Genomic DNA, 17391 nt, shown 5'->3' with positions numbered 1-17391 from the left:
TGGGGTTGCTGTAGGTGATCCAGAAGTCTGTTTTTGAGGCTTGTTTACATGTCTTCTCATTTCCACGTGTGTGTGTGGGGGGGTGTTTCTGGTGCCCGCCTGCCTCACCTTCTCTTCCCTGGGAGCTTGGGATGGCGGCAAGGGAGCTTCCTTCCAGGTGCTGGGACCAGCTCAGCTTCTCTGCCCTAGGAACGTAGGATGGCAGCAGGGGAGCTTCCTTCCAGGAGGTAGGACTGGGTCAGCTTCCCTGCCCTAGGAGCCTGGGATGGCGGCGGGGGAGCTTCCTTCTGGGTGCTGGGATCGGTTCAGCTTCTGTGCCCTAGGAACGTGGGATGGCAGCGGGGGAGCTTCCTTCCAGGTGCTGGGACCGGCTCACCTTCTCTGCCCTAGGTGCATGGGATGGCAGCGGGGGAGCTTCCTTCTGGGTGCTGGGACTGGCTCAGCTTCTATCTTTCTATAGTAGCAAAGTATCTAACATGCTGTATATGACACTGGGCCCAGTGGATCCATCCCTTACTTTTCTACTGTAAATTTGTACTTTAGCATAATAGTAGCCAGCTGGGGATCTCAGTACCTTTCCCTGAGGGATACAGGAAGCAATCTATGTGTTTACTCACTTGGTATGACAAACAGAAAGGTGTGTGCACATGTCTAAAAGTGACAAAATGGGATTTTTACCCACATTATACTCTTAACTGGCCTTGCATATGTTTACCCAAGCATCACAGAGGGTCCAACAGACCCACACCCCTCCAGGATTTGTTTTAAAAAAGTTTTCTTTTGATTTTTCTGGTAGAAGTAGCCCAAACCAGTTCACTGGCTTTCAATTGAGACATTTATCCTGCAACTCAGCCATCAGGTCCTTATTCATATAATAATACATCGAATGATCCTGTGAATAAATTTGTTGGCTCCCACCACCCAAACTAATCAGAATGTGATAGTCAACAACTAGTTTACCAGTTTCCAATTGATAAATTTGCTAACAGAGCACAAATTGACCAGCACAGGAACTGTACACAGGAACAAAGCAAAAATTCCAAATGAAATGTTGCAATTTCCAAACAGAATTGTATAGTACAATCTTTGGATTTCAGATTTATATAGGCCTTGCATATGGCAAAGAAAAACAAACTGGTACTGCTGATTTCAACATTGCACCATGATGGAAATATTAATAGGAAAACCTCAACAAAACAGAGGCCTGAGATGGTAACTTTCTACAACAAAAGGTGGAGTAGATGTTATTCGTGAGTTATGTGGCAACTATGATGTCATTCAAAACATAAATCATTGGCCAATAGCTGTTTTTATTCAATCTAAAACATGTGTGGCATAAATAGTTTGTAGTTTACAAAGAAAATAACAAGTGCAAAATATCATGGAGAAATTTTCTTAGAGGATTGGGACTGGGAATCATTAGAGATCATTTACAGCAGAGGGAAAACAAAATGTATGGGTCCAGGAAACCATGCAAAAAAATTATAGAGCACAGTGGTGACCTGACAGGTGAACATGCCAGTGCAGCACCACAAAGACCTACTACAATAACAGAAAAACCAAAAAGATGTCAACTGTGCCCTATAGGAAAGGACAGGAAAACAAAATATGCATGTTATCAATGAAAGCGATACTTGTATATGGAACATGCAGTTGTCATGTGTGAAGACTGACTTGGGTGTGACAGTTGAAGCAAAGATTATTTCTGTAGTAGACTTTTGTTTCTGTTTACACTGTAGTTCACATAGGTTTTTATTGCTGTTATCTCTTAGGATATGCAAGCAAGTCAATATCTGATATGAAAATGCTGATGTCTATTCTAAACACTCATTACATTTTGATATTTTATTTTATTGGTATCTTATTGTACACATTGTACAATGTACTAGGAAGCTTCTGACAAAACAGGAATACGAGAGCTGACAAGAATGGTCTGCCACACAGGAAAGGAAAGCTAAGCATATGTGCTCTCAGTGTAAGCTAGATGTGTGAATGGAACATGCAGTTGTCACGTGTGAAGACTGGCTTGGGTGTGACAGTTGAAGGAAAGCTTATTTTTGTTGTAGAATTCTATTGGTATTTTCATTGTAGTTCATATAGGAATTTATCTTTTAGGTTTTGTAAGCAAGTACACAGCTGATGTGAAAATGTTGATGTCCATTCCAAATGTATAATACATATTAAGAATTTATTCCCTTATTTTATTGATATTCTATGTTTCTGTTAACTACACCCTGTATAATATTATAAAAAACTCCTGACATGGCCGGGGAATTAGTTCAGTGGTTCTGGCGCCTGCCGTGCAAGCACAAGATCCCGAGTTCGATCCCCGGTACCAAAAAAAAAAACAAACTCCTGACAAAACAACAAGAGCAGTGAGATGTCAAGTATGTCCCACAAAACTGACAGGAAAGCAGAACACATGCGCTGTCAGTGTAAGCGATAGGTGTGTATGGAACATGCTGTTGTTGTGTGTGCAGACTACATTAGGTGTGATAATTGAAGTAAAGATTATTATTTTGTAAAGTGCTATTGGTACTTTCATTGTAGTTCATATAAGAATTTATTTGTGTTGTTCTTTTTTAGACTTTGTACACCAAAAAAGTCATATTGAAAATTTTGATTTTTTTTTTGAACAGTCAATAAATATTAAAATTTAATGCTTTATTTTTGTGATTTTTTTTCCTGTTAAGCACTCATTGTTTAACATAATAGAACTCGGGCTGGGGATTTAGCTCAGTGGTGCCACACCTGCCTCGCAAGCACAGGGTCCTGAGTTTGATCTTTGGTACCAAAAAACCACCCTCATAAAATTAAAATTAATAATCCATCAACAGCCTATTCTAAAGAATAAACATGGGTTTGACATACCCATCTTTATGCACCTTTATGACAAAATTAGTGTAATGCTCCACAGGCTAATTATCGCAGGAGCACAAACAATGTTTCCTGAAAGAATGAACATAAGGTAAAAATAGTTTCTCTGGACATGTAAAATTGGCTAGATTAAATCAAACATTATGTCATTTGTTACAACACCACAGAGAATCAGAGTTGAAAATTTAGGGCTCATTCAGAACTCACCTAAACGTTTTGTGTTTAGGAAGTGTGACTATTCTCAAAACACGGAACTATGAACAAGTCCTAAATATACCACTGTTTTACTCAAATTCCTAAATGGTTTATTCCAACTTTTCCTTAATTACCAAAGACGCAATAACCCCCAAAACTAAATGGATTTTGCAGTGATGTGTTACTTTCAAACGACACCCTTTTCCTCTAAAATCGGCAACACGGAACAGACAGACATACCTTACTTTAGTATCACTGATTCTAACACAATATAGTTGAAAATTTTATGACCATGCTGAAATGTCTTCTTTCTTCTATCTTTTTAAAGAATGTTAATGTGGTACAAAAGTATTGCGATTTTAACAAAGCATGGTAGGGACTGGTGTTAGGAGCAATATATTAGTGATGTTAAAACAATTTTCTTATTAAGTATGATTGTCAATCACATTTTCCTTTGGGGACTGAAACATTAACAACAAAAATGAGACTGAAGCCTCCCTCACCATCTTTTCTTTGCAAGTCACTTTGAATGTTTATTTTTAGCCCACAATAAGGCTACTTGTAATATGCATTTTACAAAGTAAGCAATCACATATGGCACTGAATTTGCTTTCCAATAGGGAAAAACCACAGTTCACTTTCTACACTAACACAGTGGAGGGAAAGTTCTACCTCTCTAATGTTACCATCTAACACTTCTATATGGTTATTAGCTAGGAATACACACCCAAACCAGACCAGACCAGACCAAAGAAGACCAGACCAGACCTACCCTGCATGGACACAATACACCATAGCATGTTCCTTTCAGGCCTTCTTGCTCAGAAATACTTGCTTCAGTTACAGGTTTTGCCCACTTTAGGAGTCTTGGATAAAATGGTTAAATTTTTGTAAAAGGTTCTTTTTCTGACGTTAACAGTTGGTGCCTCCTTACTGGATAAAGAAAATTTTTTAATATAAAATGGAGTACGACTCAGCCACAAAAAATGAGAAATTAGAGACATTTATAGCGAAATGGATGCACATTGAGGCGATACTCTTAAGTGGAATAAGTAGGACAGACGAGTAAATACCGGTTTCTCTTGTGAGAGAAACTGAAAGTGTAAATAAGGACTAAAAGGTATAATAGATAATGTGAAATAGGAAGAAAAGGGGCAAACGAGAAGGGGAAGTGGGTGGGGTAGGGGAAAGGAAAGAAGGGGATGGAATTAATATGAGAAAATGGAAAAATGGAAACAAAGTCTTTGTAAGTATGGAGGGATGAAGGGGTTGAAGGGAGGACAGGGGAAGGGGGAAAAAATAAGAACTAAGAGAGACTATGTAAAGGTGCAAATTTCCAATCATGAATGTCATTATATTGTATACCTAAAATGTACCAATAAAATTAATTAAAAAAAAAACAATTGGTGCCTTTAAGTAAGCAGATATTTGCTTTTCAAAGGTCATTTTTGTCACTCATCCTGCCATCAACATTATGGTTTATCTTTTAAGGTTAGTTTTCAAAAACTTCTAGTTTTAAAAAAAATTCCACTAACTGTTTTTGTCTGTGTTCTCTACTTTAAAATCTACAATGCTACATGTAAAACTGAAAAACAAAATTGACTAATTCAGAAGATAACAAGACCATATCATTTCAAGGGAACTCTTTCTTGGTCTAGAATATAGGCCTAAGTTTATGTGGCCTCTCATTATGTTTACCTTGTTCATCTGCCACCTCAACAATAGTAACATTAAATCAAGATTTCTTCACTGCCTACTAGAAAAATCTGTAGCACATAGTAGATCCTGAACTAATACTTGGTGTATGGGTCACTCTCAGTTAATGTCTAAACGTGCCAGTCTGGTATTGATGGCCTCCCCACTTTGGTCCCAACCTAATTTCCTCAAATTCTTGCTCTGGTTTAATTAAACCAATGTTGTCTCCTGAATATGCCATACACCTTGCCATAGCACCTCATTTGTTTTGGTATTTCTTAATATACTTTACAACAAAATCCACCACTAACACACCACCAGCCTGCCTTCTAGTTCTAGTTCAAATGTCAACTCCTATATGGAACTTTCTTTAAACATTCTGATAGTTTTCTTACTCTTTTTCATATTTTAAGTAAAACAGATGACTCTGTATTTCTCTGGCTTTGATTTCCTACTAGATCATAACACCCATGAGGGTCTACTGTCTTGTGTTTGTTCATCATATGTTCTGCTCAGCCTGGAAAAATAGCTTTTTGTACCAAAGATGAGTTCTAAAAACTAGTATATATATTGAGCAAATAAACTTTAATTATTATACAAACAACTGTCTTGATGGAGATCTAAGAACTTCCGTCTCATGGCAGAATACTAGCTACTGCAATTTGCAGTCAAACACGTTGAGTTTCAAGAAGCCCTGAAAAAATCTTTCTCAGTGAGGAAATCAGAGCTAATGAGTTCCTTTGACTTGATCTGTCACTATTGGCCCCAAAAGGCATTTGAAAAATACTCTAAAAAAGGATGCCTTGGGCATTAGAAGAACACTGGTTCAAATGAAATATGCATTTACTTCCACACTCTTTATGTGCTAAAGTAAATTAGAAACTATCATTAAGTATGGAGTAATAAAGTCAAACAATACATCTACAACTACACGTTCTTTTTTAAAGAAAGCATAATACTTTCACCGGATTTTGAGCTAACTCTGTTCAATTTAGAGTAGTATGAGTTATAAAAGGGGTAATTTTAAAAAATGAAGAACCTCAAAAACAGTTAAATAAAAGAAGCCAAAAATAAAAGACTATTGATTGTATGCTCCTAGTTTTATTAAATGCTCAAAAGTGGGCAAATCTATGGAGACAAACAATTATCAAAATTTGCTTGGGACTCAGAATGAGTACAGGGGTCAAGTGTGAGTGGGTATGAGGAATCCTACTGGGGCCATGAAGTGTCCTCAGAATGGACCACAGCGATAGCTACATAATTTAATAAATTTCTTATGGCCACAGAATTATAAGGTTAAAATTAATGAATCCTACATTACATAAATTATACCTCAATAAAGTTGTTTAAAAATGCAACAGAGCCAGGGATTTAGCTCAGTGGTTCTGCTGCCTGCCTTGCAAGCGCAAGGACCTGAGTTAGACCCCCGGTGCCAAAAAAATAAATAAAAAATAAAAATGCAACAAAAGGGGCCAGGGATTTAGCTCAGTGGTTCTGCTGCTTGCCTCGCAAGCACACGGACCCGAGTTTGATCCCCGGTGCCAAAAAAAAAAAAAAATGCAACAAAGGAAAAGAGATTATTAGTAATGAGTGTACTTCAGGCAGAAAAAGTAGCCCATTGTAAGCTCTAATGTAATGACAGTGGAATCACTATACCTTAGTAAAAAGTGAGAGGAAGCCTTATATCATTTGTGGTTGAAAATAAAAATATTTGCAACACGCTGAAGTTCAATCAATCCATATTTTTTCAATCTAGATTTTCAAAACAAATATATATCCTTCAAGCAACTCAACCTCAAATTTTAACAGCTATTATCATGTTGGCTGTTTAATGTAAATTAAATACTTGTTTTTATTTCATGAAGACCAAAAGAAGGCTTTTAGTTCTTTTGTTTCACAACAGTTTCAACAGGAATATTAATTTAACAGAAAGAGAAAGTCTAAGACATTAGTATCACATCTACTTCTTGAATTACTTCTTGAATTCCTCAATTAAACAAGTGAAATGTAACACAAATCATTCAAGTTAAATTTTGTAGCAGCAAATCTCCTTCTTTAATAAAACTGAATCACCTACTCACAAAACGAAAGTATATCAGAAACTTTCCACAAGCCCCCCACGATACAGGATACCAGTCCAACAGCAAAACACCCCCTCAAGGAGCTCACAGCCTCAGGGATAAAGACCACAGACAATGCTATGCAGTAAATACCCACTGCCAGAGGACATCTGTCAAATGAAATGACACCCAGTGAGTTGTCAACAGCACACGCAAGGCACAGAATTGACCGCATGGTCAGCAAGTCATATGATTTGAAATTAATTGTTAGGCTGCTTGATAAAACAAACCAAAAACTCAACAAGTCTGAGAAGAAGCCTTGTAAGTTTGAAAAACAAACAAAAATCAACAGGCGTGAAAAGCCTTATAATTTTGAAAAAAAAAGTTTCAGATGGGAAAGCAATGGCGGTAGGGTAGATTTAAATTTCAAAGTCTGGTATAATGTTTTCTTCTATCCTGAGAAATTTTTTTCAAAGTCCAAGCAATCAGCAGATTACCTCGAACCACCTCTTCCACAGACTCCGTGGTGGTGGTGGTGGTGGTGGCTATGCTGGTGGTTTTCTCTGTGGCTTCTTCATAGGGTTCTTCCGGCTCCTCCTCTACCTCATCACCGTCCTCCACATCCTCGTCATCATCGGCTTCTTCTTCCTCAACATCAGCCACTTCTTCCTCCTCTGTAACTTCTACTACTTTGTCTTCACTATAAGAGCAAACAGAAATAACTGTAACAGTCAAACAAATCTCAGATAAGGAAAAAAAAAAACAAACAGCAAGACATTTTGGTAATTTGACAGGGAACACGGCAATAAGGAAAAAATACACACAAAGCTTAAAGCCAGCAAGTTGAAGGATAAATTCCAGCTGAGCAGGTCTAAGAAATTCTTTACTCTTGGACACAGCTCCTCTTAGTTTACACACATGCAAAAGAGAGTATTATGGCTTCAACAATAAGGCATTCTAGACAAGGCAAAGTTATGGAGGCTCAAAAGAGATCAGTGATTTTTCATGTTAAACCAGAGAGCAGAAGGAAGGAGTGAGTGAGAAGCATAATGGACTTTTAAGGCAGGGAAACTATTCCTTACTACAATGGTGGATAAATGGCATTACATCTTTGCCAAAACTCACAGAATGTATAACACAAAAGTGAAGTAAAACATAAAATATAAATATGAATTAATAGTAACATATCAATAGTGGTTCAACTGTACCATACCAAGGCAAAATGTTAAGAACAGAGAAAGCTGGGGGTGAGAGGAGGTAGAAAAGAACCTTTGTACTTGCTACTGAAATTTTCCATAAACTTAAAACTGTTCTTAAAACATCTATCAAAGGAGGAGGGCGAAGGACTATCAAAACCAAGTTTAGTGCATCATAGGAATTATTCTCATATGAGAAAGAACCACACAGCGCCACACAGCACTCAGTAAGTCTAGGTGCGGACTGGTTCCGAAACTACTACAGTAAGCTTAAACCGCATAGAGAAGGGGGAGAAGACATTGACTTAAACACCCCATGGTCGGGCATGCCTACTGAACAATCAATTTGAGCTCCCTGCTCTGGTAATTGCTTATGTTCTACAGAATAATGAGCATTTCACTGGTTCTCAAATTTCAGCAACCACTCACGATCACCAGCCCCCACCCCCAGAGTGTTTAAATCAGTGGGTCTGGGATGCATTCTGAGAATCTGCTTTTTGAACAAGTTTCCAGGTAATGCTGATAGTTTGGCAGGGAGCAAGATTTTTTTTCATTGCAATCTTTAAAAAAATATATTAGTACATGTTTGTAGTATATAATGATTACATTCATTGTGGGGAGTTGGCACACGTACATAATACATCTTAATTCTTTTTCATCCCTTCCCCTTCCCCTCGTCCTTCTTCCTCTCTTAGTAGGGAGCAAGATTTTGAGAATCAGTGAAACACACAATACTGAGAACAATGGTATGAGATAAGCAGTAACTCACAGTAACATGTGCAAGAGGATCAGACATACCATATATGGCATTAAATACCTATGTGCTCCAGCACAAGTGGTGAGTAATACATCACTAATACGAGAAGACAAAAGAAGGATGTGTCCGGGAAAAAACTAAAAGGGCTTATTAAGAAATCCTTGTGGTAATCATGTGCAGACCTGCACTAGGGCATTTGAGGAAAGATAAAGGAAGATGGGAATGTAAGTGTTGGATAGTAAATGTCTATGGGATACTACCTGGCAAGAGAGGAGAAAAAGAGATAACCCTGCAGGGGATTTAGCTCAGTGGTTCCATCCCCTGCCTCGCAAGCGCAAGGTCCTGAGTTCAATCCCTGGTACCAAAAAAAAAAGCCTTGATCAGATCACAAAACCAAGGAAACCAGGAAAAAGACCTTGATCATTTAAATGACCCCACAACAAAATAAAGTAGAGGGGAGTTATTAACCCAGAGTTGATTCTGGCCATCAAAGAGAAGATCATTGTTGGGAAAAGCGATAGGAATCTGCAATGTTTGTCTCAACCACGATGTGATGTCTTGAAACAGGGTAGGTCCAGTGCGGTGGAGGGGATACATTTCAAACATGTCAGAGAAGAATGGTATGATTCCATCCCTGGTCTAGGACGGCTCCACAAAGATGAAAGGCTTTCAAAATTCAATGTATGATAGGACAACCCAAGAAATTCTGCTGAGAGTACAAAAGGAAAGGTATGTAAAGAGATGAATATACACTATAGGGAATTCTTTAATTACTTCAGATAAAGAACTTTTTTTACATGTTGTATAAAGATATGTACAAAACTGGGCATCTGAAATTAACAAACATTTCTCAGACAAAGAAGTAGAAGTAGCAAATAAACATATGAAAAAATGTTCAACATCACTGGTCATTCGAGAGATGCAACTGAAAACAATGCTGAGATTCCACCTCACTCCAGAAAGAATGGCTGCTATCATGAAATCAACCAATAACAAACGCTGGCAGGGCTGTGGGGAAAGAAGAACCCTGTTCCACTGCTGGTGGGAGTGCAGACTGGTGCAACCACTGTGGAAATCAGTATGGAGATACCTCAAAGAACTAGGACTGGAAGTCCCATTTGACCCAGCTATTCCCCTATTGGGTACCTTCCCCAAAGAATTAAAAGAATCATACCACAGTGATATATGGTCACCCATGTTCATAGCAGCACAATTTGTAATAGCTAAAACTTGGAAGCAGCCCAGTTGCCCATTAACTGGAGACTGGATAAAGAAAATGTGTTTTTTTAATAAAAGGGAGTACTGCTCAGTCACCAAAACTGAGAAATTAGAGATATTTATAGTGAAATGGATGCACATGGAGGTAATACTCTTAAGTGAAATAAATAGGACACACATGTGTAAATACCGAAGTTTCTCTAGTGTGAGAAACTGAAAGTGTAAATAAGGGTTAAAAGGTATAATAGATAGTGTGAAATAGGAACCAAAGGGGCAAAGGGGAAGTGGGAAGGATAGGGATAAAGAAGGGAATGGAATTAATATGAGAAAATGAAAAAATAGAAACAAAGTCTTTGTAAATAGGGAGGGATGGAGGGGTTGAAGGGAGGGCTGGGGAAGGGGTAAAAAATAAGAACCAAGACAGTATGTAAAGGTGCAAATTTCCAATGATGAATGTCATTATACTGTATACCTAAAATGTACGAATAAAATAAAATTTAATAAAAGATATGTATAACCCCCTGGGAACATCTAACTGTGACCGCATATGGTGCAAACACAGGATAAAGAATGTTTACCAAATGTCTATTAAAATGTGTCTGGACCCCCTCTTCTAACTCTGGTTAAACCTAATGCAAGGGTAATGAATCATCCAGAGATGGCTGAAACATCTGGCTAAAGAACAAAGAGTAACTTACTAAGCAGAATAATTTAATCATGTGTTAATATGTTACACAGAAGTCCGTACCCAGTTATTTTTACATTTCCATAAGACCATGAAGAAATATGTGGAAAGAGGAAGAGCAAACACCAGCACTGATAACAGACAATAGAAGCCTTCAGTTGATTAAAGGTAAATGGGGTGAAATAATTGATTTCCTGATTGACTACAGAAACATTTCTGCACAAGTCTACTTGGGGTAACATTTCAAAAGAATACTAAATTTAATAGTTGCTTAGCTGTCCCAAAATGTACTATTTCTGCATTCATCTACAGAATCTCAAAATGAAAAAATAAAGATGACCTGATGTATATCATCAATTTATTGTGTCTGATAATGTCTTTTATTCAATCAAATCGTAAGCACGGTATTATTTATTTCTCCAATTAAAGTGGAAAATTAAAGCAAAGTCAAAGAGAAAAATTAAGTTAAAACTAAATCAAGTCAGTATTCTCCTTAAACCAGGAACTGTACACACAATCTTGAAGCCTGACTGGAGTAACAATGTCTAAGTGTCTGGATCTGGGCTTAAGATGGCACTGTGCTGCCAGGTGGCATGGTGAAAACACAACTCTGGACACCCTCGGGTGACTCCCCAGCCTTTTCTGTTATTACTGGAATGTTGCTCTTAAAGCTCCGAACAGAAAGCATGCCTGTGAAAACAGCTGTTTCAAGTGATGAGCCTTTGGCCATGCGTCTGGCCATGAAAAAGGGTAAATTATATGCTCATCATCTATCTCTGTATCTGCCTGCGCAATTTACTGGCATAATAACATGGAGCAGGAAGACATAATAGTTCAACTGGCTGACGAATTAAATTACTTCGCCTGAGAAAACTCAGGTCCATTTCTTATTACCATAGCTTTGATTTCTGGAATTAAATTTAGAGGTCCATGAATTCAATTATCTACTTGCACACTGTTTAAAACAGTAACACACAAACGTGTTTTAAAGATGCTGCATCTTCCCCAAGGATACTAAATATGCCAACATTACAACTTTTAATTGGAGTTTTCATGAGTACCGGGAAACACTGAAAGGAAAAAAATTACTTTACACAGTCACTTTACATGTCAAACAATTGTTCCGTCATGTGACTAAGGTAAGGCGATTTTGAAAGCTCATCAGAGGTAAAGAAAACTCAAGGAGGGGCAGGAGATGTAGCTCAGTGGTGCCATGCCTGCCTGGCAAGGATAGGGTCATGAGTTCGATCTGTAGTACCAAAAAACAAAACAAAACAAAAAAATGAAAACTCGTGAGGTAGCAGTTTATGGAACTGTGTAAAGCTGAGCATCATAGTACAACTTCCTACAAAACTCAAAATAACTCACTTGATAACATGCTAGAATATTCATATCACATTCACAAGCTTTAAAAGCTGTCAACCTAGAGCAAGTGGCTTTTACAGATTTTAAATACTACTAATAAGAAATGCTTCTATAGAATGAGAAGACTATCTGAAAATGCTGACCATCCCAGGAGCATCTGAATGTAATAAAGAGGTCCAAAGGACATTACTTCAAGGCAATAAATCACTGATGCTAAAACTTTACATGTCAGCATGTAAGAGTTCTCAGTGATGAAAGATTAACTGTTTTGCAAAGATGTCTCCTTTTATTTCTAAACAAAGGCTGACCTTGTTATAATTCTACTTGCAGTTGTCTCTTGCTAGTTTCTTTAGATAGTATGATTCATACACCACTTCTAATTCTTCCTTACTAAATCATGCACCATTCACCACTTACATTCTCTAAAAAAAATCATAAAACATTCTGGAAAAGACAAAATTAGACAGTAAAAACATCAGTGGCTTCCAGGGGCTAAGAGGAAGGAGAGGATGAAAATGCAGAACACAGAGGAGTGAAACCATCCTGTGTGATACTGTGTTGACAGATATGTCATTAAACATGTGTCCAAACTTACAGGATGCACACCAGGGATGAAGCCTGATGTAAATGATGGAGTCGGGGTGACAGTGATATGTCAATGGAGGCTCACTGACCGTAGCAAATGAACCCAAGTGCTGGTCACACTGGTGATGGTGGAAACTGAGGGTGGGGAGGTAAAGGGTGCATGGAGCATCTCTGCATTTCCGGCTCAATTTTGCTGTGAACCTAAAATGCCTCTAAAACAGACTTTCAAAAAATTAAATAAATAAAAACTTCTCAGACTGGGGATTTAGCTCAGTGGTTCTGGCGCCTACCTTACAAGTGCAAGGTCCTGGGTTTGATCCCCGGTACCAAAAAAAAAAAAAAAAAAAAAATTCTCAAAGCTCTATTCTTTCATAGTCTCTGTTAAGCCTTTTTCTTCTTATTGTAGGACAAACGACAGAGAGGAAAAGTCCGAAGGAACACTCTCATGTGAATGGAAATAATCACAGGACCTAGACTTCTACAGTGACAAGGGAAGAGTGAAAACAACCCACATCAGTTCCCAAGATGCATCAACAACCAGGGCAAAGGCCAGCGGGCCAGATCTCCACAGGAAGCTGCTCAGGCCCATAAAGGTTGGTGTGAAAAAGAAGAAAGGGTCTCTGAGAGTGTCCTAGGGTCAGGAATAGAGACACAACTAAGAAGATTTTGTTCAAAGACAAACAGATGATTCCCCCACCTCTGCCTTAGCTCTTAGGGCTGCCACAGTTTTACAGCTGGAAAGTACAATGGCTGGATAAGTCACTGTGTTCCAAACAATGCAGTTTCTGAAATTACTGCTGTTAAGTTAGGAAAATCAGAACTTGCAGAAAATGTGAACAGAAACTTGTTCTATTTGCTTCTGAGGAAACCTTTCAAGATGGGGTGAGGAAAGAAAAAGCCATTCATTATCTTTCCTGTTTCAAGGCACCATTAGAAGCCAAGCACCAGAGGACAAACTATCTGAGTTCATTTATACAAACTATGAAAATGGACAAACATCCAGGCAGATAAACATGGAGGCATCCGAAAGCTGAGGTGGAAGGGGAAGGAGGCACTGGGGAGCCTTCAGGTTCTGATCTGGTGTTGCCGTCTGGTTGTAGCCAGCTTCTAAAATTCATCAGGCTGTATTACCTGTTTTATGTGCTCTTCACTTTGCCTTCCAGGTAAGTAAAAAAGGTTTGCAAGGGAGGAGTTCTGCTAGGGTAATGGCTCAGTCTTTGTAAATGCTCTCTTATGAGGAACTGAAGGGGAAAAGTGATTATGATCTTATGTAGTTTGTTAAATCGATAGCTCCTTTTGTCATGGTCTCATTAACTAGGCTGAATGAGTTAAATAATGCATCTATATTGATTATTTCATTAATCCGATGATATTTTGTATTCAAAGGGCTCAATCTACTGTGGTTTCATGGTTACTTAAAAACAGTTTTCTACTTGTAATGTTGTAGAATTAGAATCTCTGTTACCTATTACTAGTATCATTTAAAAATTGATTCCCATAAATTTATCTTTAGCAGTCTCCTGAATTTCACTACACAGTACTGTGATTTCTCTTTTGGTGGATTAGTTAACCATGGTGAGATATGGTCTAAAAATATTAAATGGAAAATTCAATAAATAAGCAATGCACAAGTCTAAAATAACTTTCATTAGAGTACACTGATATAATTATTCTGTTCCATTATTAGTTATTGTTGTTAATCTCTTCCTGTGCCTCAGTTATACATTAAACTTTATCATAGGTATGTATGTAAAGGAAAAAACATAGTATATGCAGGATTCAGGACTACTAAGATCTTGGGCATCCATAGAACATCTTGGAGTATACATCCTAGAGTAAGGAGGAACTACTGTAGTTGGCTGACTTGATAACATAAGTTCTTCCAGCAAAGACTATTTATCAGTTACCCAAAGCCTCTTTTCTCCCTTTCCTGATTACAGAGATATATTGGTTGGTTCCTATTGCTGGAACAAACTACTGTATTAGACATCTGCAATTTATAGAAGACGTTTATTTTGACTCACAGTGTCAGAGGATTCAGTCCAGGGTCAGTTGGTGCCAAGGCAGAAACATCATGGTAGAAGGGCATGGCAGAGGAAAGCTGCTAACCTCATGGCTAGGAAGCAGAAGCAAGGAAGAACAAGAGAAGAGGGAACCAAAGACCAAATGTAGGCCCTAAAGTCACGCCTCCAAGGCCCACTTCTTTCACCTAGGCCCCACCTTCTAACAGCCTGGTGAGCTATGAACTCATCAATGAGTTCATCCATTGATGAGCTTAGTGCTCTCGTAATTCAATCAATTCTCTAAGTCTCTTGATCCACTCAAACTGACAATCAAGATTAACTGAACAAGAGAGTAAATACCAAACACTCCATATCCCTAGCTCCCTTGCAGCTGGGAAGGCCTTGTGACTGACACATTTCTGAATAATTAGATGCCAAGATACCTTAGGACCTCTTAATGGCTTCAATGTCAGAACTTCTTAGGCCTCTATGAAAGTTTTTATTTTCCAGATGAAAAGAATAATTTTCAGTGGCCAGAGCTCTTTTGTGTACCTTTCTACTCTTCCACATTTTCCCAAGAAAGGGCAAAGGCACTGGTCAATCTTTAGGTGACCAACATAACATCACTGGGTATACTGTCACTTGAGCATAGTTCAGTGGAAAGACAGTCAACTATCTGTGCATTACTGTACCAGCCCCAGCTCCCTAGCACTGAAGACTGGACTGCCTATTATTTGTAGCTAAAAATATTCCTTGTAGATGGCTTGCAAGTGAAGCTGGGGCCCCAAGTTAAGGAATTCCACTCTAAAAGGATAACAAGATTGAAATACCAACAATTTGTGACTCAGGCAATTAAAGGTGAACTGCAGGCCACATCTTTTATCTGAAATTAGGTTTCATTCTTTAATTCTTTAATGACATTGTCTTTTGTGACACCTATTCTGAGTGAGAGATTCTCTTACTGCTGGATAAGTAACAGAGACCTTGCATATTATATGCTTCAGAAATTCAAAGAAGAAAGTGATTCTTTTGAGCAAGAGATGTCTGAGCAGGTAGGATGTGAAAGGTGGACATGGCACAGGGCAGGAGTATCATTCAATGCACAATCAGAAATGATAAGGAAATCTGAATACAACAGAATTTCAAATGGGTGGTGAGCTTTAACAATGAGGTAGGCTAAATTGTACAGACCAAGATATTCTCTTATTTTTTCTTTAGTCAGTGGATAGTTAAGCAATTGAGTTGAAAAGGATACACACAGATGAATTATAAGCCAAAAATGGCAATGCATCCATTTATTCAATCATCGAACCATTCCATTCCATTAAAGTACCTCTCTACACCATTTGCTAGTCATTCCAGCAGCAATATTTATTGTACTTTTTATCAAGTGTTAGTTATTATTTAAGGCACTAGGGAAGTGAATAAAACAAAGCTCCATTTTTTGGGAACATATATATTAGTAGAAGAGGGACAATATGAACAACTAAATAAAAAATTACTTCAAAGGGGAAATGGGCTAACGTGCTAACAAGTGACTGTATCAGATGTTTGAGGGGACAGGGATACCATTTCAAATACAGTGGCCAAGGAAGGGCTCTGAGAATTGTGGGAATCAAAATTCCCAATACTAAGTCAGGCACTGGGAAAACAAGGGAGTGGATGGATGGGTAAGTCAGGCTGAAGAGCAAATGAATGCAAAATCCAGCAGGATCAAGGAAAACAACAAAGAGCGAGTGTGCCAAGAGAGCAGTGAATGAAGCAGAGAAATGTAAAGTAAGGGAGTGGGCATACACAGGCAGAGAGGGACCCAGCAAGGCCATGCCTCTGATATACAACTGGAACAACTCAGTCAGCTTTAAGTTGTTGTTTGTTTGTTTTTTTGGTACCGGGGATCAAACTCGGGACCTTGCGCTTGCAAGGCAGGCGGCAGAACCACTGACCTAAATCCTCAGCCCTCAGCTTTTTTAACAATGGCTCTGCTGCTGGGTGAAGTGGCATCTAGAGAAACAAGAGTGGACGCTGAGGGTAGACACTGTGCCAGGAGCCAGGGATACACTGGAAAGCAAGGGCAGCTTGTGGGGCAAATAACCAAAGGGCCAGACAATGCCCTTCCTACTTGTGTAAATGTGAAATTACTACCATGGTAACAATCATGGATGGTCAGGACACCCAAAAGGGTGAGATCTGTGAAAGTCTGAGGCATCTAGTAAGGAAGAGCAACTGGGCTGTCACATGAGGAGGCTTGTATAAACTAGTAGCATGGGAAGGAACAATCTCCCTGTGCTATATTGTCTCACAAGGTCCTGGCAAGATGAATAGTTCAGCAATGGAGAAGTCATCTAGGGCATGGCAAGATAGACTTGAGAATTAGATGGCTTGTGGGGCAGGGGGGGAGACTGATTTTTACCAAGTCGGTGCCGTGGTATATAAAAGACTTTTCTGAATTTCAGGAGTGAAGGACATACAAGGCTGAGTCTTGACGCTGGTTAGGATCAATGTAGAAACCAAACACTGTGAAGGGTAGTTCTGAGACTCAAGAAAAATCTACGGAGCTTGTGTCCAATGATATCAAAAATTATTGTTAATTTTGTAGGTGAGAGGGTGTCATTTGTGCTCTGCAGAAAGATGTTCTTAGATTTTTATAGACATGCTGATACATTTAGTATGCTCAAGTCTGAACTTTTCTTTAAAATATTACATTAAAAGGAGGAAATTATATTCTGGCAAGATTTTAAAATTTGGAATATAATTA

At 38.5% G+C, this 17391-nt stretch overlaps 1 protein-coding gene across 12 annotated transcripts in view; it reads right to left on the bottom strand.

Moving 5' to 3' along the window:
• The window catches only part of App (amyloid beta precursor protein), a 255064-nt gene that overhangs the window by 112078 nt on the left and 125595 nt on the right, over positions 1 to 17391 (bottom strand). For all 12 annotated transcript variants that reach the window (XM_004842236.4, XM_004842231.4, XM_087213534.1 and 9 more), the window contains one exon: positions 7325 to 7527. In XM_004842236.4, coding sequence (XP_004842293.1) covers positions 7325 to 7527 — 203 coding nt within the window. The remainder of the gene's footprint in view (positions 1 to 7324; positions 7528 to 17391) is intronic.

The sequence above is a fragment of the Heterocephalus glaber genome, unplaced genomic scaffold (assembly GCF_053883595.1).
Source record: "Heterocephalus glaber isolate CG9 unplaced genomic scaffold, H.glaber_assembly_v1.0 deba00000122, whole genome shotgun sequence".
NCBI classification, from domain to species: domain Eukaryota; kingdom Metazoa; phylum Chordata; class Mammalia; order Rodentia; family Bathyergidae; genus Heterocephalus; species Heterocephalus glaber.
This window is presented reverse-complemented; position numbering and strand designations above follow the sequence as displayed.